General features: G+C 39.6%; 1 protein-coding gene across 6 annotated transcripts; it reads left to right on the top strand.

Moving 5' to 3' along the window:
* The first annotated feature begins 152 nt into the window (after positions 1–152).
* Positions 153–26,207, top strand: SLC25A27 (solute carrier family 25 member 27). Of its 6 annotated transcripts, none has more exons than XM_061195014.1 (10): positions 153–433; positions 2,881–3,072; positions 4,869–4,953; positions 7,956–8,078; positions 10,312–10,424; positions 14,028–14,112; positions 18,489–18,581; positions 19,190–19,292; positions 21,218–21,251; positions 24,944–24,987. In XM_061195014.1, exons 1-9 carry the CDS (start codon positions 328–330, stop codon positions 21,245–21,247), a joined length of 930 nt encoding a protein of 309 aa, XP_061050997.1. In that variant the 5' UTR covers positions 153–327; the 3' UTR covers positions 21,248–21,251; positions 24,944–24,987. The 6 variants fall into 6 exon arrangements, 5 of the variants coding, with proteins under 5 accessions (XP_061050997.1, XP_061050996.1, XP_061050994.1 ...); XM_061195013.1 differs by lacking the exon at positions 24,944–24,987 and adding an exon at positions 24,677–24,765; XM_061195011.1 differs by lacking the exon at positions 21,218–21,251 and having other exon boundaries at positions 24,944–26,207.
* The last annotated feature ends 1,175 nt before the right edge of the window (positions 26,208–27,382 follow it).

Genomic DNA, 27,382 nt, shown 5'->3' with positions numbered 1-27,382 from the left:
ACCGGGGCTGGTGGCGCGGCGGGCGGCTCGTTCGCGACCAATCAGAGAACTCGGTCCGAGAGGGGCGGAGCCAGGCGGACTACATTTCCCAGAAGCCTCGCGGGCTTCGCGTTTTTTCCGATCTCACCCCACTGGGCTGCTCAAGCCCGAGGCTGCTAGGGAGAGGGTGCAGGTTCGCTGGGCCCATCTGGCGGAGCCGAGCAAGGGAAATGGTCCCCGCCCCGCCGCTCGCCAGTTGAGGAGGAGCCGCCCTGGCCGGGTGGCAGGCCAGCCGCGGCGTGGGGCGCGGGCCAGAAGGGGCGTATCGTCCTCCCGTGCTGCTGCTGAATGTCGACTCCGGAGGATGAGGAGAGGCTCTCGCCGCTCGCCCAGAGATGGCCCCGCGCGAGCAAGTTCCTCCTGTCGGGCTGCGCGGCCACCGTGGCCGAGCTAGGTACCCGGCCGTCCAGCCTGGGCCTCCCCCGCGAGTTGTCGAGGGGTCGCGCGGGGGTGGGGGGCCGGGCGGGTGGCTTCGTTTCTGGGTGGATGCAGCCCTCTTGGTCTACACCTGTGCTGCAGATGTGGCAGGGTGGGGGCAAGGCCAACCTTGTAAGGAGGAGGGATTGGAGGTCACGAAGGTCTCTTCCTTCCAATTTCGTCTCCCTCGGGTGTGCTATTGCGCCTGAATGTGTCCTTTTAGAAGCTTCCTGAACTGGCATTCCTCTATAGGGATCATTTTCTCTTTCGTGAGGATGCCCTTTTTAAAACCCAGTCCACTTTTCATCTTTACTGAGGTCACCTCTGTTATTTATATTCTTACACAGCCTCACTATATCGTTGTGTTTTGGGTCCAAGTTGTGAACCCAACCTGTGGGACTTAAGTTCGTTACCCATCACTTACTGAGCATCCACTCAGCATCTGCCAGTTGACCTCTTTGAGCGGAACTCATCTATACTGTGTTTACCTTGCAGGACTCTGAGAAGTTAATAATATATAAACGTTAAACCCAAGGCAAGGCACCCGCTAATTGCAACATTATTATGACAGTGCTGGAGACTGTAGAGATATAGTTCGAAAGACCCAGCCCTGACCTTCTTACAGGCTGGTGGGGAGACATGGAGAGACAGACAATTATATTATGCTACTTAGTATAATGAAGATGTTACTAAGTATCATAAGAGCAGAGAAGATGAACAGTTACATCTGCATAAGCAAGTCAGAGAAAACTTAAGGGGCTACCTAGAGCAGAACTATGATGCCCTTGCAAGAACAGGTGGTGTTTCTTCCAAGAATTTTGTGACTAGAGTGCCTGTGTTTTCCCTGCCTTCACTGTGCATTTTAAGATTACCCTTTCATTTTCTTGCCCATTAAAAAAAAAAAGGAATAGCTTGGATGTGTAAATGTTAGTTTGTCCTGTTCTAAAATGAGTTTACTTTGTATTTCCAGCAGAGCCAGAACATGATTTGTTGTTTGCCCTTTGTGCTCCTCCACTCTTGCCCTTTGGACCCTCTGTTTTTTTCTTTCTCTTCTCCCAAAGCTGATGGTGAATTTTTATTATTCATTGTTTTTACTGAAATACAATTCATTAACTTAAAAAAAATTTAAAAGCAGATTGCTAAATGATTAAGTATGTTTCCGGTTTTGTTTTGTTTTGTTTTGTTTTGTTTTAACCTGATGTTCCCCCTGTGACCAATGGCTTTTGTAAAGGAACATTCCTCCTGTTAAAATTTCATGGAGAATTGTATGGGGGAAGGGGAATCAAAATATGAGATGGCTTTGAGTACAAACTGATTTAGGATCAGAACCTGAAGCATTATTTAAGTAACCAGCAAGAAAACCAAAATTATTTTAAGAGGCATAACCTATGCTAATATAGAGGTGCCTATATCTCAAGACTTTTCAGGTTTCATATGTCAACAGAGGATTGCTTAAATTCTCTATATGCACACAACTTGTTTTAGAAAAACTAACAGCAAGATAATTAACTTTTCCAAAGACCAGTGGTTAAGACTGAATATTCTCTTTTCCCGTCTCTGTGTTCTCTTGGAAAAGACATAGCTATGGTTTTGTATCAGGTGGTGGTCACTGAAAAGGCTTATGTAATGTCACTAATGTTAATGAACTTATCTGAATCATTGTGTGTGTAAAGTTACGAGCTTGATCTTCCTTATGTGAGCCAGTTAGCTTCACTCTGTTTCCAGGTAAAAGGTCTATCTCTAATTCAAGATGTAATCATTAGGAAAAAAATTTTCAAGTACAGGTGGTATTTGTAAGGAAGCCATGCATAAAACTCATCAGTGCTGGAAAACCAACTCAACATATTCCTTAATTGAAAGAATATTGAGCCTGCCACCCTTTGATATAAAAGACACGATAAACCCTATGTTGCATCTTCTCTTTCTCAGACATCAGGTCAGTGATTCATCTACGTGCAAACATCACCCACGAAATGATAGAATTCAGCTTCATCTGGCATTTGTTAAGAACCTGTCATAAGTAGTACAGTACTGGAAATTATTCACATTGGAAGGCAAACATTAAGGACTAACGTAGGTTTTGGACTGAAATTTCTGACCCAAAAAGAACCCAAGGGCTTGTCACTTTTTGTTTTCTTTCTGGTGCTCTGGGGCTGCTCTGGGACAGTGATTCTCAAATTTGGGAATGTATAAGAATCAATCGATGTCTAAACCCCATCAACCTACTGAGACTCCATAGGCGTGGGGCTAGGAAATGTGTAATTTTTAACCATCTCCCTGGCTGATTCTGATGTATTCTGAAATTTGAGAATCACCCATCTTGTGCTGACTAAAATAGGGGTCCTGTGATTTTTTAAAAAATTTCATTTGTTTCTCTGAATGTTACGGGTTTCCCCCTCGTTTTGTTTTTGTTGTTGTTGTTAGCAACCTTTCCCCTCGATCTCACAAAAACTCGACTCCAAATACAAGGAGAAGCTGCCCTTGCTCGGTTGGGAGACGGTGCAAGAGAGTCTGCTCCCTATAGGGGCATGGTGCGCACGGCCCTGGGGATTGTCCAAGAGGAAGGCTTTCTAAAGCTCTGGCAAGGAGTGACGCCTGCCATTTACAGACACATAGGTATTTATCTTGATTCTAGCTGGTGAGTTTGTCACGAGTTCTGTGTTTGTCTCCTCTGCTTTCCTGTTGAGCTGTGTTCAAAAGCCAGCTAGTTTTCTTCTGCTAATATGATAAATGAATATAAGGTTATTAAGGAATTATAGCCTTAGGGTTTTAGAAATGCATACAGAAGTATTTAGGGATGAACTGTCATGATGTCATGATGTCTCTAATGTAATTTAAAATAATTAAGCAAAAAAAAAAGAAAAAGAAGCAAATATGGTGAAAATGTTAGCAATTGATAAATCTCCATGATAGATATATAGGGAATTGTATTATTTTTCTCTACTCTTCTGTATGCTTGAAAATTTTCCTAATAAAAATGTTTTTTATTTAAGTTTAAGAAAGAAAAAGATGAATAGTTGATTTTTTTTCCACTTGAGGAACTTTAAACACAAGATTTATAATTTTTTTTTACATTCTTTGAAAATTAAAATATATTTGAGTGCAGTGCCTCACCAGTCTCTGTCCCATGTGTCAGAGGCCAGGTTGATCTGAAAGAGAACAGGGATGACTGTCTAATCCAACCTTGGCAATAGAGTAAATGCAACACAGGTGATTTTTTCCTCAGTTCCCAGGCTACCTATGTGGGTCCTTAGTCACTCTGAAAGGAAAGTAGTTGAAATGACACTGCTGCCAGTGAGAACACTTTTCTGCTCTGCTTCCAAAGGGGCACTCACATAGATAGGAGTTGCTGAGTTTGCAGCTTGTGGACAGGAGAATAAACTTGCCTTCAAAAGGAGATAGGACGGGTATGGCGTTTTTCTTCTCTAGTCATAATCATTCCTCAAATATGTAGGGACCCTTGATCAGAAAAGTGCCCAGTACTAATGTTTACCAGCTTTGTGTTTTTAAAGCTTCAGTTCTCCAGATGAGCAGGTTAGAGTGTATTCACCAAGAGCTGTCCAGAAGTGTGATTAGACTGTTATTGTTTTGGTGCTTTGTATGTTTTTGAATATCTTAAAATACTGCATTAAACTTCTTGAAATATCAAGAAGAGCTCTCTATATGAGTACCATGTACTGATTTTCACAATTTTTCTTTTTTACTCCTTTTTTTTTTTTGATAGTTTCTCCTTGCTTCCCATTATCGTTTTGAGTTTTACTTCTTTTCATTTGTATTTTGTTGACCACCATATGTGGTTTTAGAGTTAAGATTCATTTCATATGCTTGACACTTGACTGAAAAATTACCTTAACATAATAAATTATCCAGTGAAGTTGTGCATGTTCATTGAATGAAAATGCCTGCTGTGTACCAAGCTCTGTACTAGGGCATATAGTGTAATGAAAACACACAAAACCCGCCTTGAAAGGCTCATGGTTTGATGGAAAGGTGAACAAGAAAATCAAGTTAATTTCTAATCAAGATGATAAATGCCATATTAGACACATGCCTGGATAGTTCTGGGGGATCAGAGAAGCGTGGCAGGTGCAATGACAGCCTAGAACACTGGAGGCCAGGTCAGAGGGCACTTTTTGGAAAACATGTTCTTTGAGTTGAGTATTGAAAGAGTAGGAGGAGTTAGCAAGTCAGGAAAGGGAGAATCCATTCAAGAAAGATCAGATAACACAGGAGAAGGCCTGAGGTTTTAAAAGGCATGCCCATTTGGAGAACCATCAAGACCAGGTGTCCGAAGCCTAGGGTGTGTGAGAGAAAGACACAGCTAGAGAGGTTGACTAGGCCATGTCAAAGCATCCTCTTACTTTATTAAACACAGGGCCAGATTCACCCTTTCAATGCTCTGTCTTGTACAGTGTACTCTGGAGGTCGAATGGTCACTTACGAACATCTCCGTGAAGTTGTGTTTGGCAAAAGTGAAGATAAGCATTATCCCCTTTGGTAAGTTTTGTTTTGAAAATAATATACTGTGTTGTACAACAGAGGGAATATAGGCAATATTTTATTATAATTATAAATGGAGCCTAACCTTTACAAATTATGAATCACTATATTGTACACCTGTAAATTATTTAATGTTGTACATCAACTATACTTCAATTAAAAAAGAAAAAGAAAATATACTAGAGCCCGGAAGGTTTTACTGTTTATCCATTAGATTTGTATAAAATTGTGCATTTGTACCAAAATTGCCTCAAGGTATAGGCTTAAAATAATAAATAATTACAATATAAATCCAAATAATTGAACATTTACTGCATATTGTATACAAACACACATGTATATACCTATATAAAAATTATGTATATATTATTTAATATTTTAATATTAAAATAATTCTTATGGAGCACCTTCTTTATTCCTCTTTCTACTGAGAAATCCTAAGCTTTAGAGTCAAACAGACATGGGCTCATATTCCTGCTCTGTTTCCATGTAGCCTGGGCAAACTACTTCACCTTTTTTATCTTCAATTTTCTCTGCTGTGGAAGTTAATACCTACCACCAGGATTTTGTTTTTGTAAGATTAGATGAGATGATGAATGTAAGTGCATATCACTTATAACATTTATAATAGAAACAGAGAAAAATAGGTTAATACAAGTAAAATACACAACTCCAGTAGATCAATAAAAAATACATAAAGAACATAAAAGGAAAAATCAAGAAAGGATATCAACAGGCAACTCACAAAAGAAGGAATGTAAGTGTTCATTAAACATGTAAAAATGTTCAACCTCACCAGTAATCAGGGAAATTAATTACAAGTACTTTTAGCCATTAAACTGTTAATGGGAATGTAAGTTACTATAACCTTTTTAGAGCATAAAGTTTACCTGTTAAAATTTTTAAATGTGTAATCCTTTGACCTAGCAACTCCTTCTTTATGATTAGAATCATTCAGAAATATTTGTACCTATGCATAGAGTCTCTCACACACACACATGCACACTAAGATATGGACTGTAGCAGTGTTGATAATAGCAAAATTTTTTAATTTAAATAACTAGCAATTTGGAAGTAGTCAGATAAGTTATGAGACATTTATACAGGGAGACATAACACAGCTATTTGAAAAATGGGTTTTATATGAAGAACATATAAAGATGCCTACAATATCTTTTTTTGGGCTGCAAAAAAAATTCAAGTCACAACTATAAGAAAAGGGCAATAAGTAGAATTTCATCTTCCAGGCAAAATCTCTTGGTGCTGTTTTTGAAAAATTGTAATGTTCTAAGCTATACTCGTTGCTTTCCCAGAGTTGGAGAAGAAATAGATTAATAGTTCTTGCATTCTGTAATTTCTTCCAGATGTGAAAGGGTTAGGTAAGGAGTTCAAAGGAAACATGTCACTGAAACCAGCTCTCAGGGTGGATTGCCTCCGTGTCCTCTGACCCAGTCAGAACAATTCACTCAGTCACTGGGTCTTTACTGAGTGATTATGCTGTGTCAGTCCTATACTTAGTAACGAGGATATAGTGATGAAAAAGGCATGGTCCCTCGACATAGTCCCTGACTAGACTCACGGTAATAGACACAGATGCCTAAACAAGTAGAATCATGTAACAGTCACACAGGAGGTGTGGTTATGGGATTCGAAAAGAGAAAAACCAGTGGTAACATACTGTACCCATCACTGTGAGGAGAAACAGTCATGCTCATAGGTTATTGGTGGGAGCGTGAATTGATACAAGTACTGTGAAAAGGAACTTGGCAGGATCTATCAAATGTCATATAAATGTTCAAATTTCTTAGTGAAGAGTTAGCTGCTTATATAAATTATGGAGTAGTCATAAAATGGAATGCTATGAAATGGTTTTTTAAATGAGGCAGCTCTATATGAATTGACAGAGATAACCTTTAAGAGCAGAACAGTGTACAACCTGGCATTCTGCATTTGTACTTTTAAAAAAGATACTTTATACATACGCGCACATGTGCACAGACCGTCAATTGTAACTTAGTGGTTAAGGCTGTGGACGCTGCACTCAGGCTGCCTGGGGTTACATCTTGGCTGTACTACTTACTCACTGTCTGTGTGAGCTGTCATTTAACTGCGTTGTGCCTCAGTCTCCTCATCCGTAAAGAGGAAGTAACAGTGGTACTAATGTCATAGAGTCTATATGAGAATTAAATGATATTTTTAAAAGTGCTTAAAACAGTGCCTGATGTCATGCATTCAGTGAACGCATTGTTATTATCTCTAGAAAAGTATAAGAGAAACTAGTCATTGCGATCACTTCAGAAGAGGGGAACTGGGGGGATAGGGACCCTTTTCTACTCTGTACTCATTTGTACCTCTTCAAATATTGTTTTAGAGTAAAAAGAAAGAAACTACCCCTTTCCCCCCAAGAGGCCACTGCCATCATCTCAGTAGAAGATGACTGGGGCTTGTCCCGAGACAGGACCAGCTGGAGTGGGGAGGAGACGAAGGATTCAGGGCATGTTTAAGTACAATAGCCTAGACTTGTTCACTGTTGGCTCCAGGAGGTGAGGAGGAGGAAGAGTCCAGGGACAGAAAGAGTTTCTTCAAAGAGAGGAACGTTGTCAAAACCCCTTCGCCTTGGAAAACTACTAAAATAGTAATCCATAAAATTTGACTTACCGGCCTTTGTCTGTTAAACTGATTACATCAATGCTGTTTTTATTCTCCTGTGGTCAGAATTACACTGTAGTTAAATTATGTCTTTGAAGCAACTGCCCTTCCTTTGAATTTCAGGCCATGAAAGGCCCCTGGCACTTCAGATTTGAATTCAGACTCCTCCTGGTCCTTGAACCCTCCCATCAGTAAACAGACAAACCTCTGTGATTTGTCTGGGTCTATTCTTTGCTTCACTGTGTCTTAAATCTCTTATGCAGGGGCTGAACCAGCATGTTATTGTTCCCTACAGAATCTGTGAAATTGATAGCAACCTTTAAAAAAAATGTATCTCCTTTTAAAATTAGGAAATCAGTGATTGGAGGGATGATGGCTGGTGTTGTTGGCCAATTTTTAGCCAACCCAACTGACCTAGTGAAGGTTCAGATGCAAATGGAAGGAAAAAGGAAACTTGAAGGAAAACCATTGCGGTAAGTTCTCCAACCAATGGGTAACTTTCCTTTCCCCTTTGAACATTCCCCAATGACTTATGCATTTTTGTAACCCAACATTCAGTAAAGACATTAATTCTGACTCTTAATTTGGAAGTGATATTCACTAAGGGGAGAGCTGAGATGGACCTTTTCTTTGCCTGATAAGGTGTACATGTTCTCTCCCAGACAAATTGTACATACGCATCGCTCTTTGCTGCTCCCCCAGACAAGGCAGCTAGATTTGTCCCCTACTGCAGCTTGATATAAAGAGTCTGATCATTTAACAGTTGCCCTGGTGTGAATTCTGATTCTGCCACTGTGGCTTGGCATTGTGGAAGTCACTTAACATTTCTGGTCTGTTTCTTCATCTTTAAAAGGGACTGTCTCAGATGGTTTCCATGACAGAGAGCCTGGCTCATCAGGTGCCAGAAAGCTTGCTTTCTTTCCCTTCCTCTCTGAAGGAAGGGAAATAGCAAGGTGAACCTTGCAAATTGTTCCTACTTCCCTAATTTCGCTCCTCCTCTTTTCCCAAGTTTAAGGAAGTTTTTATTATTATTATTATGCTGTTGTGATATAAAATCCTCCTATTGCACTACCCTATATTGTCGAAGTCTGCCTTTCTTCAAAGGGCCTCTTGTTCAACAATTTATTAAAATACCACTTAGGCAGTTTCCCCTGGGAAAGGGGCAAATCCTGCAGATAGATAGACAGACCTCTCCCAGGAAAGAGGAAGAGTGCAGGATGCCCCGAGCTGAGTAGGAAGGGGTCTGATCCTCTGAACACTGCGGGTGTGCCGCTGAGCCAGAGGTCAAGGGGGATTTGGGGGCCTCCTTTGGAGGTTCACCGCGATCACTGCCCTCCGCTCTGCTGCTCCTCTAGCTGACTCAGTGGAAAGTGGGGTTGGGCTGTGGCAGTCCAGGGCCCCTTCCCAACAGGGAGATAAGTAACATGTACAGCAGAGGAGAAAAGGGTACCACACTGACTGAACCAAGTAGTTTACAGAATCCCAGGACCCGTTTTGTCATCCTGTAACAACTTCTGATTACTATGTAGCAGGGTGAAGTGATGTTGCCTTGGTTTGATACATGGAGAGAAGGAACCATTGGGGTCCAGCAATGTCTGAGTTTTAACTGATCACCTCAATATTTTTCCTTCTCTGTCTCTAATGTTGGACATTTTGGGTTTGATATAGTAGGAAAAAATATTTAATGTTGTAAAGAGCATGAACCGTGGGATCAGACTATCTGGAATTCAGATCCAGCCTTTGCCACATTTTAGCTCTGTTACCCTAGTCAGGTTCCTTAACCTCCCTAAGCCTCAGTTTCTTCAGATGAAAATTTGAATAATAATACATACTTCATAGAGTTTTCAGGAATAAAATGTATCTTATGTATATAAAAAGTCTGGTGCTTAATAAGTGCACAATAAATGTGCACTTGTTAATGTGACCTCATTCGTGAGCATATTTCTTATATAGCATAATAGCAATTATGAATGTCCTTCTTTTTGGTAAGACTCAGAGAGTTTAATGCCTGAGTAAAAGCCACACAGCTAGTAAGTAGTAAGATGGCATTTGACACCAAGTATGTCTGACTATATAAAATGCAGGCTTTTATTTTATATCATAGGTTTCCAGATTCGGTTCATGGTTCAGCACCATTTTTCATCTGTGTATAGAAAAATGTGCAACATAAAGGCAAGATAATAAATTTTCATAAAGCCCCAAGTATTCAGTTTTAAGAACTCTTATGAAATTGTCCTTCCTACTTTTTGGTCTAAAAATACCACTTCTTTTATGGGATGATATGAGAATTGGTTTTTTTGATGTTATTTGGTAAAATTACAAAATTTGAAGATCTCCCACAATACTAGTAAAATGAACTCAGAGGTCTGATAACCACTATTCCTGCCTATAGTTAATATGGGCACAGATGATGTAAAATATCAAGAAAGGAATTTTAATCTGTTTAGTAATCTGAGAAGAGGATGTCACAGTTTATAAAGATCTCCATAAAAAAGTGTTTAAATCAAAAGTTGGCCTTTTTTTCTAAAGAATTAATACGTTTATCTGGAAATTAGACTTACGTGGATTGCTTTAATTTCTAACAATTCTAGATAGTTAAGATGTTACTCTACTCTAAATCATAACAGCTATAGGCAAAGCTTATACAATTGCATTCCAAACACAGGAACGCATAGAGTTTTCACATTTATTATTATTTTCCTTTAGATTTCGTGGTGTGCATCATGCATTTGCAAAAATCTTAGCTGAAGGAGGAATACGTGGGCTTTGGGCAGGCTGGGTACCCAATATACAAAGAGCAGCGCTGGTGAATATGGGAGGTAATGGAAACTTCGTTGAATTCCGCGAAGTCCTAATCGCCTTCATCATTTTAATTATAAGCACTCCATTGGGGAAAATGAGAATATTTATTTTATTATTTTTAATAATATGTACTGGCAACAGTCTTCCCTTATGTTGTAATGTCATAATTGAATATTTTCCCTAGAACATTTTCACTTTATTCTATGACGATGTATGAAAAGGATTTCCTAAAACTAGCAAATTGTGACGATAAGGAGATAATACCAAACCATTTCTAAGGGCTACTCTCCACACCATACCTTCCTCTCAGATTCAAACTGGTATATGTACCATATGTGATGGTCATTATATGCAGACTACAAATCCCCCCCCAGTAATCCTGCTCCTCTTGCTGTATAATCCATTCTGAACAGCTCGGCACCTCAGGCTGGAAATCTGAATGTTTCCTTAACTCATCCCCATCTCTCACTTCCCATATTCAGTCATTAATTTCTCCTATCTTCTAAATATTTCTTAAATGCCCCCCCCAGTATTATGCTAAGTGAAATAAGTCAGACAGAGAAAGACAAATACCATATGATCTCAGTGTGGAATCTAAAAAACAAAACAAAACAAGATGAAAACAGACTCACAGATGCAGAGAACAGGAGGTTGCCAGAGGAGAGGAGGGTAGGAGGCCAAAATAGGTGAAGGGGATTAAGAGGTACAAACCTCCAGTTATAAAATAACTACGCCACAGGGATGTAATATACAGTATAAGGAACTATTACAATAATATTGTAATAACTTTGTATGGGGACCGATGGTTACTAGACTTATTGTGGTGACCTTTTTATAATGTATGCACATGTCAGATCACTATGTAGTACACCTGGAATAACCATAATATTATATATTAACTATATTTCAATTAAAAGAAAGTTTCCCCCCCTCAATGTCTACTACCTTAGTATCCTTAAAATGACTGTTTTTACAATGATAACCATCAAAACACAACTAGACCACTGCCACAGCCATCTTAACTGGTCTCTTCCTCTGCCCTCACATTTGTACCCAGTATCCATCGAGCTTTATCTAAAATTCAGATCTGAACATGTTATTGGTATCCTTAAAACCCTTCACTGGCTTCTTATCACTCAGAGAATAAAGTGGAAATTTCATAACATAACACAGAAGGCCTGTATAATCCAACCTGTGTCTTCTGGGATTGAGCAATTCATTGACTCTGGAGCAGAGAGGGAAGCAGAGTCAAGAGATAAAATGTTCCACTGCCCGCACACACCAGACTCTTCCTCACCTCTGTACTCTCTGTCCTCATCCCTCTTCTTCTATTTAGTTTTCTTCTGCAGGTCTTTTAATACGTAGCTGAGGTGTCTTCTCCACCCATGTACTTTACCCAGACCTCCTGCAGCCACCCCTCCCAGGTCATGGTGTGTTAGACGCACCTTTATGTGTTTCCATAGTTCCCTGTGCTTATCTCTGTTATTGGTTTTACCTCATTTCATTGCTTTCTACTATGTGTCTATCTCCTCCTCTAGATTTTGAGCCCGCTGAAGGCAAGGACTATGTTTTATTTTTCTTTATTTCCCCAGTCCCTCGTACATAATCAACAAACATTTAATGAATGAATCAATGGATGAAAGACTCCTAAGACCAAAATTTTATGATTCTAAGAAACTGATAAACAGCATTTTTGAGAGGTATAGTAACATATCACTCAAACATCAAAGGTAGTATATCTATTTTATATACTGCTGTTTCAGTCCATTGATGTCTACTGCATCATATTGGTGGATATTTTGGTTTTCAGAAAACCTTTCAGATTGTCGCTCTCAATTCGTTGCTTCAAAATCTACTGCAGCCCAGATTTCTCTTCCAAGTTCCAGCTATCTACTCAGCATCTTCATTTGGTTATCTTAAATATATCACTTTGAATGTGTCCAAACCAAGCTCATTTACTAAATCACTTCCTTCTCTGTTCTTCCCAATCTCAAAATATGATATCATCATCTTTTTAGTTGAACAACCCAGAAACCTGGGCATGATTTTGATCTCTTTGCTTTCACTTGCTCCTTACAGCCAACCAGTCACCAAATCCAGCCATTTCTGTCTTGCATATATATCTCAAGTTCATCCACTTCCCTTCATCCCTGGAGCCACTCCTTTGTCCAAGTATTATTGATCTCCTCCTACTGGACCACTACAAATGTCTCCTAACTAGTCTCCCCACATACACCCCACAGCCATTTTGTCCCACTGTGCATCTGAAATTTTTCTAATCAGGATCACTGGTGCCTATCATCTTACTTTAAAACATTTAAATTAGTCCATTCTCATTTTCGCATCTCCATAAGTGGCAGCTGTGTCCTTCAAATTGTTCAAGCTCAAAACCTTGCCGTCATTTTTGCTTCCTTTCCTTCCCTCCATATTCAATCTGCTGGCCGATCCCTGTTGATCCTGTTGATTCTGTCTTCAAAACACCTGAAATCTGACCAGCACTCCACAACCCCTTTATCCAAGGCGCCATCATTTCTTATCCAAGCCACCATCATTTACCAGAAGAACCGCAGCAGTCTCATATCTAATCTGCCTTGTCTCCCGATAGTCTACTCTTAACAGAACAGCCAGAGTGATCTTATAAATAGTGGCCCAGGTCGGTCACTGCTTTGCTCAAAACCATCCCCTTTTCCAACTCTTGCTGCCTCTGCTCCTGTTAAACTAGTGTTCTTGCTGTTCTTCTAACATACAAAGCTGACTTTGCCTCAGGGCTATAACACATACTGTGGCTCTGCCCGGGACGCTTTGTCATAGATATCTACAAAGTGTACTTTCTCAAGCTTCCTTAAGGTATCTGCTCAAATATTATTGCGAGGTCTTCCCTGATCACCCTATTTAAATTCATATACACCAACCTTCCCCACCCTCCCACACTCGCTGTCCCCTTTCCTTGCGTTGTCTTCAGAGCAGTCACTACCATCCGAAATGCCATGTGTTTACTTACTTGTTTATTGTCTCAGCCTTCAACAAAGAATGGGGATTTTGTTCATTTTGTCCACAGCTCTTTCCCCAGAGCCTAGAATAATGCCTGCCACATAGCGGGCGCTCAGATATCTGGTGAATGATCTAAATGCATCTACCCATTCTTACCTCTTTCCAATTCCCTTCTCTGTACTTTGGTGTATGTAATCTTTACAAAACTCCAGTATTGTGACCTATCCCTCCCCTGTTTAAAACCCTTCAACAGCTCTTCTTTGTCATTAGGAAAAAAGTATAAAAAGCTTAATGTAGAATAATGACCAGGACCTTTTGTTTAAAGTGACAGAAATCTCAACTCAACCTAACTTAGGCTAAAAAAAGGAATTCGTCAGCTCCAACGCTGAAAAGTGCAGGGGTTGAACTGACTTTAAGCAGAGCTGGATTCAGATGTTCAAATGATATAATTGGGTGCCTGTCTCTTCCTCTTTTCCTCCCCCTCCATCTGCTTTCCTCTGCTTGAGAGCAAGAATGGGATCTTTCATCCTTCTACACATTCCTGCCCCATTCTTAGCACATTCTTGACACAAAAGACATTCATTGTTGAATGAATGATATTTAAGCTTTCTTTTTCTATGTATTGCCAGATTTAACCACTTACGATACAGTGAAACACTACTTGGTTTTGAATACACCACTGGAGGACAATATCATGACTCATGGCTTATCAAGGTAAGACTGTTTTAGTTTGTCTCTTTCTATTTTTTCCTATCTCACCCTTTCTTCCATATTTGGCATAAATTCTAACTTTTGTCTCTTTCGATTGAGAACCTACTGATATCACCCTTAAAGAAAGGCAGTAGTACATTTATAAAGAGCAATTTTCTTAAAGTTTGTTGCAGTTAAAATGGGGAAGGGAGGGGCAGAGTTGCAGAATGTTTCAGGTTAAACCTCCCCAAATATTTGCACCTTGATGGGGCCATCCCAGGGTCAGATTCTGATAACTGATTCTCCAACTCAATTCAACGGGTGTGTCTGAGTATCTTTTAGGTTAAAGGCACTGTGCAAGGCCCTGCAGTGCATACAAAAGGTAAACCACACTCCTTCCCAGGGAGTGTACCAAGGGGAAAAACAAGACTAGTATAAAAAGACTATACAGTAAGTGCTAAAAGAAAGGGACTAGTTACTGTAGAGCTGGGGTGGGCAGTGCAGAGAGAAAAAATAACCGCTCAGAAGGGCCTACAAAGGAGACAGAATTAGATAAGTGTTTTGAAGGGCTGTGGCTTGTGACGGACAGAGACATGATAAAGAAGAGCATCCTAGGAAAGAGAAACAGCTTAAATTCTTTGCAACACAGGTTCTAATTATCCATTAGAGTGAGTTACTTTATAGATGTCGAGTGTCCTTGTGATTCTGTTTAGCTTCTGATCTTGTTTCCAAATTCTAGACCCCTTTGTGCTATTTAGACAACCCCAAAAGTATATGAGTAGTGCCAAATTAATGATATTTGGAGATATACAAATAGACATAGATATAAACGATTCCAAATTTCAGGTTCACCTTAACTTAATATTCCTAGAGTAGTTTTTCTTCATTCTTCCTCTTTGAAAATAAGTGTTATCTTTAGTGCTGCTAGGGCAATCTTTCTGTCTGTGCTCAGCTTTCTTTCACATTCCGAACTTTCATCCAGGTGTGTTCACAAGCAACACCATATTTTCTGTAGCCAGTAGTCCAGCCACCTCTTTCACAGAGAAGACTGAGGATTTTAGGCCTCTGTCCTGTAAACATCTGTATGATATCTGTACCCACCCTTACATTCTTCCCTTCACTGTCTTCATCCATGCTGTTCGCTCTGCTTGTGAGACTCTTCCCCAGTTTCTACCCAGTCAAGTCATCTTGAGAGAGATTCTTGTCTTTCAAGAGGCTTGTCTGTTCAGTGTTATGATCTATTCTCGGAGCAGGATATCCAGTTCTAATAGTCCCACAGTGATGTTACCTCTGTTTCTTTTTCATTGTCTTCCCACCCAAATGGTCTTCAAAATGCCACACTTCTAACTTAAGATTCAGGAATTTCCCAGCAGGTGTAAATCTGCCTAACGGACCCGACTCCACCTAATGGATCTGTCTTTTTTGGAAAGACATAGGATTTCCCATCACTATGGTCCAGCCCTAATCTGAAATAACTTCATCTTCCTGTTCTCTAAGTCAGGTTTTAAGAAAATGGGGTGACTGGTACTTGGTTCATTCTTGAGCTCCACGCACTGGATCAGGTTTTTAACTGGGTTGGTAGGAGTCTGTGGGTAGGTGAGGCAGCTTGAAAGTCGCTAACCACAAACTCACAGCTAAGTAGGTAAACAGTGCTGTGTGATCTGGAAGTTCTGCAGGCTGTGTCACAGGGTAAAATGAGCGATCATGGAGGTTGGAAGGGGATTGCAACTGTGCAACTGAGAGATTTATACGAGCCATCAGCATCTGAGGGAGAGGAATCTGGTATGAAGACGAAGAGTAAAAATGGCGCAAGCACTGAACCATGTGCTTAGAAATGGCTAAAATGGTAAATTGTATGTTATGTATATTTTACCACAATTAAAAGCAATAGTGTAAGTAAAATGAAGTTCAAGGGAGGAGCAGCAGACTGTGTCTAGGCTCTTCGGGAGGTGGGGAGGCAGGTGGCAAAGGACGTTACTACGGGATGCAGCAGAAAGGTGGGGTGTTGAATTAATTCAGGAAATCATACAGAACAGAAAAACCAGAAAAATTCCCTCTTCCCTCTTTTTAAATCACGAGGCTATTGAGAGGTAAAACTGTGCAAAAGGTTAGTGTGATCTTACACTGTGTGAAGATCACAGACGAGCATGATTATTTAGTTGATCCTGAAGAGGACTGCTGATTCTGACGCATTGCTGAAGGACTGTTACAAACTAGCCTTGCAGATGGCCATCTGGTCTCCTAGAGAGAACAGAAGACTTACCCATCACTCTCGGTCCGTTATCACTTTAGCCATGTCCTGGGCCTCACTTTGGGGTGTTACTAGCAGGGAGTGATAAAGGTCAATAGCAAAAAGCAGCAACGTTCATGCCAAGTAGCTTGATGAAACTGACGTTCCTTTTACTCCTCTCTCTTCTCACATCTTACCTGAGGCCTCCTTAATATTACTGTTTGCTCTCTTTTAATATTTATTTTTTAAAGGAGCCTAGCCAGATCACACTACCTCCTCAAAACAATTTGATAAGAAGAGGATGAGGCAGGCCACTGGCAGCTGCCCCTAAGGTCTCTGTGTGCCAAATGGGGCAACAGTTGCCAAAGGGGGTTCTTCATGTGGTTATTATACAGGTAAAAATAAATCCTTTAATAATAAATTAATTAGTTAATGACTACTAATTAATGAGGGCTACCTACATTTTAAAAATAGAATTTATTAATAATATTAACACTCTGGTAGAAGTCGTTTCCACTCTTGGCACTTATGTGTGAAGGAGAGCTGGTACCCAGCCTCTCTGAAGCAAATGAACAAGTAAAAATGTAGTGTTTCCCTCCAATCTCTTGAGCCAAGAGGGGGAAATTGTGTACCTTTTTCTATCCTATTTCTTTGTTCTTCCTTACCTCTTGATTGGTCTTGTATGCTGTTTCTAGTAGACCTAAGTTTTAGAACTTAGGTGAATTTTGTGTTAGTTGAGACATTTCTATGTAAAAACGTGAAGGTATATTAAAATAAATGATATTAAACTTGGACTTGCAAAGTATCTGAACAAATAGGAAAGAATGTTAAAAGAGCGGCAGTCTACACCTCCTGGGATATATATGGTGAAACAGTAAGTTCTTTCCACATAGGCAATGCCTGTTATGTGGACAAAGACCCAAGAAAAGTTACATGCACAGTCGGGTCATTTGCTGGAAAATGTAAATAGATGATATGGGCTCCTTCTCTTGAATTCAAGAATTCCTAAAGTGAGTTTCTCCTTTGAACAATCAATCCTGACCTGAAAGAGTCATAAAGAGCTTGGGGACTTGCTGCTGCAGCAGTTTAGAGTAATAGAGTGTGAAGATTCCTAATGCAGCTTCAGCCTCCCTACCACAGAGCCTTCAGAAACTTCAAAGGCCTTGCTTGGCATGGAACTCAGTGATCCTTACCTCTGGGAGGTACTTGATGTTCCAGAAGGACATAAAAGTTTTCCACAGTTTTTCTTTCTAGCTTTCCATTAGCCCAGTCTGACCCCCCTGATTCCAGTCTGTGGACTTAGCTGCCACCTCCTGGGTCCTGGGCCTTCCATTTCCTGTGATTCAGGATAGCCACCCCTCTTCTCGTCATCTGTGTTTCTCCTGCAGAAGTTTACAGCAGTGAATGGGTTCTCGGGTTATGGAATGCCGATAATGTTCCTGTATTGCCTCACTCATGCCCACATTCATAATGAACTGATGGTGGTCTCTGAACTGTTTAGTCACTCATTTACAGAATCTTGATTTACTCTGTAGTGGGTTGGCCACATCCATTTTGTCTGTCTTGAGTAACTGACCAGAAGCCTTTTTCAAGAGGAGGGGGTAATTATGAACCAAATTATGTGATTCCCACACTTACGATCCTTTCAATGACTTCCCTTCGCATGGAGAATAAATCAAACTCCTTAAATTAGCCTTCTCTGCCTGCTTCTTTAGTCTCTCATCTAGCTGGTGAGAAGGAAGCATCTATGTCGAGACCTGCCGCCACCCACGAGCCTTTCCATGACTGCCTGTCACCCAGTTACTCCCTATCACATGATCTCATTTTAGTTTTTTCATAGCACTAACCACATCTGAAATTATTCATTTCTCCTCTGCCTCTCCCAAGTAAGTGCCTTGAGGACAGGATCTTATCTGTCTTGTTTACTGCCTACAAGAGTGCCTGCCTACAACAGATGTTCAATGTATATTTGTTGACTGGAGATTCTTTTTTTTTTGTACCTCTTTAATGAATTAATTTATCATTGATTTTAAGCTAAAACAGCATTATTATGAAGAATATTATAGTACTAGATTTAGTATTCCATTCTTTCTAAATATCAAATCCCCTTTCCTTAAAATTTAGAAACTGCTACATATTATCTTTCTATTTCATTTATTTGTATCTATAGTTTTTGTTCTGGACTGGTAGCTTCTATTCTGGGAACACCCGCTGATGTCATCAAAAGCCGAATAATGAATCAACCGCGAGATAAACAAGGAAGGTAGACAGAAAGTCTTCAGTATCCATGGATCTGAATGTCTGTAATAATATTGTTCTTTAAAGACCCTTCCCTGTATTTATTCTTGATGGAAATGTATTTTCGTGTTTACATGTGTTCAACCAGGAAATTGTTTTTATGCAGTTACCTGCTTTGTGTCTGATGGAAAAGTACTGTGCATTTGGGGAAATAAGCTAATTTACCCATCGTATTATTTAGACACAAGGTGTTTATTATGACTTTGTTGTTTTCAAAGAGTTTTTGAAAATATACTCTGTTGAGAATTTCCAGAGCACTTCCTTCAGAAGCTTATGACTTAGAGGTAACATGGGTAATTTGACCTGATATAAAACAGTATGTTCTCTCTGGAAGAGATCAGGTGGAGTGAATTCTAAGTTATCAGACCAAGGATGGGGTGAATCAGAAAACTCAACCTTGAAAATATCTTTAAACTCAAAAGAGGTGCTCTCTATATACAGAACCACAAATATTATTTTTTTCTAAGCTAGCAGAAAATAGTTAAGTAAGTTTTCTTAGACCATTTAAAATTTTTATTTATACCTCTATTTACACATAAGAAATTTAACAAAATTGTCTTCTTTCCTTTTTAGGGGCCTTCTGTATAAATCATCAACTGACTGCTTGATTCAGGCTGTTCAAGGAGAAGGATTCATGAGTCTCTATAAAGGCTTTTTACCCTCTTGGCTGCGAATGGTAAAGTTAGGTTTTTCCTGCCTTTGTTTTTGTTTTCTTTATATTGATTCTTAAATCACTTTTCCTCTCTAAATATTTTCCTTTTCTCTTCTGGCTTGTGGCATGGTTCTGCCCCCAACCATGGTTCTTTCTTTCTTTTCTACATCTCTTTTCATTTTCTTTTACCTCCAAGTCCCTTGGTAGATTAAGGTAAAATAATTCAGTTACATCAGAAATGAATAGGTTGATATTATGTTGTTAGAAAGCCAGTGGATAGATTGTTCTGAAATGTAAAGCCTTTTGCTATTTAGCCAAAATATTATACTTTGAGATAGGTATACAGATTTCATACGAGACCATTCCTATCAAAATGTTACTGTTTCAAACAAAATTAGTTACTTTGATGATAAATATTGCATTACGCATTAATACTTATCACCACAAAGCTCTGCTTAGGAAGAAAACATTATATAATTTTTATTTAGTCTGGATGCTATTTTTTTACTGAAGTGAACTAAGATGTAGAATTAGACTTATGGAAGTAACATAACAAATATAATAAAAACAAGGTACTCAAGTATTTGGTAAGTTAGAACATATTTGAAAGAATGGATGAGTTATGGGTTTAGAAATTCAAACAATCAATACTTTACACAATATGATATAATAATATTAACTGAGCACCTACTCCATTGCAAAGCCCTGTACTCGATGCCTGGCTTTGGGATGAACCTAAGAGTCTCAGCTCCTGCTCCAGTGCTGGAGCTTCCAGTCTAGGTCAGGAGCTTCCAGTCTAAGTCAGGACAAACACTGAGTAAGAAACCAGCACCAATGAGTGGAAGAGTCGGGGGCATGGGGTGGGGATCCCTGGTGCTATCAGAATATATATAGCAAGTAAGGACAGCCTAACCTGGGAGATTAAGAAAACCTCCTTGGAGAATGGACTTCTTTTTTTTTTTGAGAATGGACTTCTGAATTGAGATTTGAAGAATGAGTAGGACTTTGCCAGGTCAAAAGGGCAGAAAAGAACATTCTAGGTGGAGGAACTAGATGGAGTGGACAAAGAATATGACGCGTTCAAAGAACTGAAGAAAACCCAGCTGTCCAAGGCATGGAGATGTGGAGGAGAGCAGCACAGGGTGAGGCCAGAGAGAGGCAGGGACCGGATCAGGAAGGGCCACAGGACCCATGAGAGTGAGGGGCATTGGCTTGATGACATGTGCACTTTTAGAAAGACCCTTCTGGCTGCCATGTGGGTTGAGGAAAGACCAGGAGTAGTGATAGATGACAGATAATGATAACTTGGACTGGAATATAGCAGTGGGGACAGAAGAAGATAGAATTTTAAAATATTTAGGAGATAGAAAGGAGATAAAAAAGAACATGACTGGATGGGGAAATGGTTGGAGAAGGCAAGGAAAAGTCGGGATTCATTCCCAGATTCCTGCCCTGAGCAAACAATGATATAATTTCCTAAAATGGGGACCATTTGCAGGGAAGAAGATTTTGTGGTAGAATAACAAGTTTAGTTTGGATATGGTAAGTTTTGGATACTCGTAGGTCATCTAAGAAGAGATGTCTAGATGACTAGCTTAATATATTGGCCTGGATCTTAGAATCATGAGGATGGAGATTGAGATTTGAGCACTGTCTACACACAGATAATAACTGAAGCTTTGGGGATAAATGACATCACCAAGGGTAGTAGGTATCTATCTATTAACATGAAATTAATAGCCAAAGCCCTTGGCAATATCTGATACAAAAGCATACCTAAGTTGTAAAATATAATTTTGATTGTTTTGATTGTACTTTGAAGTTATCTCAAATCTGTGGATATTTAATGGAAAGGAAGATATTGACTTGGCCTGCATGAACCAGGCACTATCATAAGTGCTGGTAACACCAAGGAATAAGATGTTTATTTTTTTTTTTTTTTGCGCTAGAGGAGCGTACAATGTGATGGGAGAAGATAGACACGTAAGTAGTTAAAATTACAGAAATTACGAAGCTAATATTACTAAATCACTTGGTATATGGCCAGTGCTATGCTAATCATGCTCTCAGCCTAACTCATTGAATTCTCCCAACTCTCTATTTAGTAGGTTACTATCATCTCTCTCTTTTATAGAGGAGGAAACAATAGCGTAAAGTGTCTGAATAACTTGACCTGACTGGGTGGTTCGTAACTGAGGGAGCCAGGGACTCAAACCCAGGCAGTCTGACTCCAGAGGACACAGTCTTACTAAAGAGGCTGCCAGTGCTGTGAACAAAACAGGAGAACACAGATAGTGGAGTCAAATGGCTTGAACTCTTTGGGAAGTCCCAGAAGGCTTCCCGGAGGTGATATTTGATCTGAGCTTTGAAGGATCAGTAGGTGTCTTCTTGATCAGTAGGTCAAGAAAAGCGTGAGGGAGCAACATGAGCAGGGGCACCAAGTCATGTGTGGCCCCGATATGTCTGGTGAACTGCAGGAAATTCCGTGTGGCTGGACAGTAGGTCCTCAGAGGGCAGGTGGTGGGAGAGGACGCTAGAGGAGCACTTAGGGACCAGGCTGAGAAAGATCTTGGGGGGCAAGTTCAATAGTTTAGGTGAAACTCTGCAGGTAGCAAGCATCTGTTTTGAACATGGAAGCCATGTGCTAAGATTTGCCTGGGGACAAGACTCCTGTGGCAGCAATGTCAAAGCTACACTGAAAGCTAGAATGCAAGAAAGGGCGTTTCGGCAGTGGTCTAGCCAGGAGATGATTGTAGAAATGGAGAGAAGATGGATTGCAGGAACATTTGTGCTTGACTCCACAAGACTTAGTAAACGATCAGCTGGAGAAAGGGAGGGAGGGAGAGAAGGAAATGGGACTTCGATGTTTCTAGTGTGAGAGACTATGAGGATGGGTGAGACCCCTGATGAAAAACAAAATCGGTCAGGAGAAGTGAGGGGCAGGGAGAACATCACGTACAAAGGAGCACTGAGACCACTTGATCTGACCCATTCTCTTTATACATGAGACTCAGGAAGTATAAATGACCCCAAAAATGAATGCTTAATATACGACAAGCTCTGTGCTAAGCTCTTTACAAACATTAATTATTTTTCTAAGTCTTACAAGAACCTAGTAGAATAGGTGGGGTTATCCTCCTTTTTCAGATTAGAAAAACATGGCTCAGAGTATATAAGAAACTCGCTCAAGTTCATGTAGCTAGTATATGGCCGAGCTGGGAATTAACTGCAAGTTTGTTCAACTCTAACTAAACCCATGCTCCTAACTAAGACAGTATACTGAATTTCTCAAGATCCTGCAGCTCATTATAGAAGTTTTAAAAGAAAAGAGACAGGTCGTGGTGATGGAGAAATGTTACCAGAGACAGGCTGGATTACCACCAAAGATGACCAGGGTGGCGTTGCCTTGTTGATCTATCACAGTGCAGACCCCTGAGCTTAGAAGCCTAACTCCTGAGCACTTCCGAGGAAACTGGCCTTGCACGTACAGATGCCCTTCAGCCAAACTCATTGAAACCGATGACTGGACCACAACATTGGCTCAGCCGCACTGAGAAATATGCTTGGCCAGTGATCCAGATGCTGAAGTCCTCTGGACAGCTAACTTCAAGCTATATGGGAGCCAAGTTATAATCAGAAGGTTGCTTGCTGAACACAGATAACAGGAAGAGCTTATTTGTGAACTTAATGTTGAAAAAGATACACCCAAGAGCACTTATGTGTTGAGCCCCAGAGTAATAGGAATGGAGAAAAACTTCTTTTTCCAGCAGTTATGACAACATGGGTTCACATACACTTGGATTATTTTCAGTGGTACAACTATGCCAGTGAGGAAAAAACAAGTAAAAGCATGTACTGGCCACATGCGCGTCTACGAAGAGTCTCAGTATATCCCGTTTATGTACTATGCATGCCATTTGGCTATATGATCTTCCTCTTTATCTCCTCTTCAAAACCCAGCTAAACCCAATCCCAGTTCCTTCCACTAGTTAGAGAAGATATGACCTCGCTTTTGCTCAATCCCTGATTCATATTTATTTCATTTGCATATAGTTTGGGTGCTATGAGGAAGAAGTCTGATATACCAGAGCAATTAGGAATGATTGCGTAGTCCATTCTTAACTAAGACCTCCGCTTCTAGATCCAGTTGCAGTCATATCCTTGGCTCACTTCATTTTTATTGTCACAAGACTGTGGTTTCGTCACAACTTCTTTATTTTGTCTATGTCTTCGTACATTTCACTGACTAAGATGTCTTCTCCTAACTCCACTATTATATTCTCAGTCTACTGGTATAACTTGCGCAGTATTTCCAAACACGAATGACATAAATATCGCTTTACAAACTTTCTAACCAAATACATTTTACATTCTAGTTGCTTAAGCTTATTTCTCCACTCTATTGTGATCAGAGTTCCTCTCTGATCAATATTACCCATAACCTATCAACCAAACCAGATAAGAACTGGATCCGAGACACCCTTTCTCTGATGGCTACTTCCAGTGTTTCCTCTGTGATTTCCCTCTGTGTCTTTAGCGTTTTTATCTTCTGTTATTGAATAATCCTCATTCCCTTATAATTCCTTTTGGCACAGTTACACCTTCATAGTCAGTTCTTTCTGCGTTAAAAGCCCTTTTCTCCATTTAATGTGAATTTTTATATTCATTAGGTGATACACCAGGTGTTGGTTTTATGACCTAACTCTCAAAGGTTAATCTTTCATCTTCACTTTCAAGTTCTTAAGTGTCTCCTTGTCATGTTCCATATGTAAACTACATGTAGAGGCAAGGAGCCCAGCCTAGAATTCAGGCATGCCGAGCCCGAGCCTTTTATCCAGTAACAGCCAGTAAGAGGAACCCTGGAATGGAAGGCGGAAGCCCATGGTCTAGCTCCACAACATGCTGACAGGCATCTGATTGCTAAGTCTTAGTGTCCTCATCTGTAAAACAGGGATATCAGTACCTTTCCTTTCCATTGTAACTTGTTCAGAGAAATCTGTGAGAAATAAGACATGAAAATGCTTTGTAAATTATAAGGTGCTCTACAAAGGTGAAATACCTTTGAATTGCCTTTAGCATACATTTTAGAATGGAGTCACCATACTTTAGCTAAAACATAAAGACCCTCCAGAATCTGACCAAATCCTGTAGATCCAACACATATATCCTATCACAGTTGTACTTTTCCCGTGAAATCATTTTCATTAATGTATCTTGGAACTTTGCTTTATTTTACCAACTTGAAGTCATCTTGTTCCTCTCCAGAATAACCCACAGTAAGTAAAAATACTTGTTTTCAGCCTAAGTGGATTCAAAATGAGTTCGTCATTCAAAGATGTGTATGCATATGTGTAGAAGATTTATAATTGCTTTGAAATATGCACTAACTTCTTTGGTTAATCTTTCAGACCCCTTGGTCACTGGTGTTCTGGCTTACTTATGAAAAAATCAGAGAGATGAGTGGAGTCAGTCCATTTTAAGCCCTTAAAGATGCAGCCCTTAAAGATACAGTGTTCATTATCATTGAAATGCGGGCATCTGCAACATACACCCCCTATTATTTCTACCTCTTTAGGAAGACACCTTACTCCACAGAGACTGTGATTTATAGGGGGCAGCACTTTATTTTTATCTGGAAACCCAAGTTCTCTTTGACTCCTCTTTTTGTTCAAAAGCAATCTGATTGGATCACACAAGGCCACCCAATGAGACCCAGCACAGCGTTTTCTAAGGAAGAGTCAAATCCTGACCACTTACCTTGAGCAAGAAGATTCGACCTTCGAGATGCTATTCTATGCTGAAGAGCTTGCTTAGAGGAGGAAATGCCAGAAGGGAGACAGCATCTTAGACCTGAAGCAGACAATAGGAATGTGGAAAAATACATACGTACATAGTGACCACGGAACATATTTAACCTGTCGTGTCAGTACTTACGACTGAAATTTGATAATTCACTTTTCTGTTGCCGTTAAAGTGTGCATACTTTAAATTAAAGGGAGGTGAAAGAATAAACATTTTGAGATTTCCCTAGTGTTGAAGGAAGTTGATGTACCTTTTCTTGCCAGGAGGATGAAAAAAAAAAATCAAGTTGAGATGATGTTTGGATCTCAAGGGAAGAAGCCGTTTTCCGTCAGTGCCCTGTCGTTAGTTGAGCTGTGTTCACTGGTTAGCTCTCCAGCACACAGGCTAAGGACTTCCTGACAGCCACCGACCGCATCTTGATGAAAACAGAAAAGAGTGTTTGCTTTGTGACATATCCCATTCCAGCTTGAATTTGTCACTAGCTCTCAAGAATCTCAATATATGAAAAACGCAGTTTATTTGATTAAAGCTCGGGTGGATAGGTCCTTTTAATAAAGAAACATCTGTTATCGTCAGCCTCTCAGTGGCACGTTAAAAGCAAAGCTAAGATGAAGTGTGCTAAGATGAAGTCAGCTGACATAAATCCTTTCTTAATCTCCCCTTCCCTAACGCTTAGGGTCCTAGAGAGAGAGAACTCAGAAATCACACTAAAGCTGTCTCTAGCCTGAATCTTATTCAATTTGACAAAGCCTCCTGCCTAAAAAGTGATAAGTATAAACTGCCTATGGTGTACAGTTATGTCTCCAATCACTAAATCACATCCCTTTTCTTAGAAAGGGGAGAGATTTCTTCAGATTCATCTCTGTACCATCTGTTCCCCCCCAGCCTCAGACAGTGGGCATTTCTGGATGGATGGCTACAGTTATGGGTAGAGGCTGTAACTGTCAAAATAGGAAAACCCCAAAAGCTCAGACCCAAGAAAGACCGTGGAGCTGACCAAACAGGATTTATCATGGGCATGAATGATGTGGAACAGAAAAACGTTTACAAGTACCCTGTGGTTGCACTGATGTATAATCACTGCCATTTAAGAGGGGGAGTATGCTTTAAAATATATTTTAATGTGATGTACTAATATGCAGTGGTTTATTGTTTTTGTAGAATTTACAGAATGTGAGGTTTAATCTCTTAAAATCTTTCGGTGGTCTACTTTTCCATTGCATTTGTCAATCTGTATAAATTGAGTTGTTAAATTTATTTAAAATAATATTATGTACTTAGGTTCTCAAGTGTTCTGTATTAGAACCACTTTAGGAAACTTTGTTTTTTGTGTGTGTTTTATACATTTTTAAATCAAGTAAATATTGGATCAAAATAATTATATGCAAACAGGACCATGAAAAAATTTATTTAGCTTTATTCTTTGAGGGGCTTGAGGTAAAAACATTGCTTACATAGTGAGACTATTCCTTGGTGTCTGGATTCAACACGAATAATTGGATTTTTTTTAACCAGAAATGACTCCTTAGGATGGTCTGGTTTAATTCTTTCATTGTCTAAGTTAGGAAACTGAGGCCTAGAGAAGTAGAGTTGTTCATGCTCATAACTTACTTAGTAGCAGAGCCAGGATAAAAATACAGATCTCTTAATTATTATTACAACTGACAGTTATTGTACACTGATTAGGTACCAAGTAAATGCCTTATGTTATCTTCAAAACATCCCAGTCCAGTGCTATTGAATCTTCCAAAAACAGACTTTTTCTTTATGGCATTTCTTGTCTTAGACATTTTAAATGAATTTGAATTGCCTTTAGCATACATTTTAGAATGGAGTCACCATCCTTTAGCTAAAACATAAAGACCCTCCAGAATCTGACCAAATCCTGTAGATCCAACACATATATCCTATCACAGTTGTACTTTTCCAATGAAATCATTTTCATTAATGTATCTTGGAACTTCGCTTTATTTTACCAACTTGAAATCATCTTGTTCCTCTCCAAAATAACCCACAGTAAATAAAAAGAAATAAAATTTCAGTAATTTTGTGTCCATACTGAAAGTCAGCCATTTCAGACTCACTTTCTTATAATACAACTGTTGGTGGTATTTATCTTCAGCTCAGTATTGATAATACTTAACCTCTGAGCTTCCTTTGCTTAGCTTCCCCATTTTTTCTCTTCGCAAATGATTTTTTTTCTCACTGAAAAATACACATGTTCTTATTTTTAATTATATACAGTCCTTCGTTTTTTATATGTATAAGTGAATTAGCATATCTATCTAAATAAAGAGATAACATTTCTTAAA

This window comes from Eubalaena glacialis, chromosome 7, assembly GCF_028564815.1.
Source record: "Eubalaena glacialis isolate mEubGla1 chromosome 7, mEubGla1.1.hap2.+ XY, whole genome shotgun sequence".
Taxonomy (NCBI): Eukaryota; Metazoa; Chordata; class Mammalia; order Artiodactyla; family Balaenidae; genus Eubalaena; species Eubalaena glacialis.
Note: the sequence above shows the minus strand (reverse complement) of the source record. Positions and strands in the feature narration are given on the sequence as shown.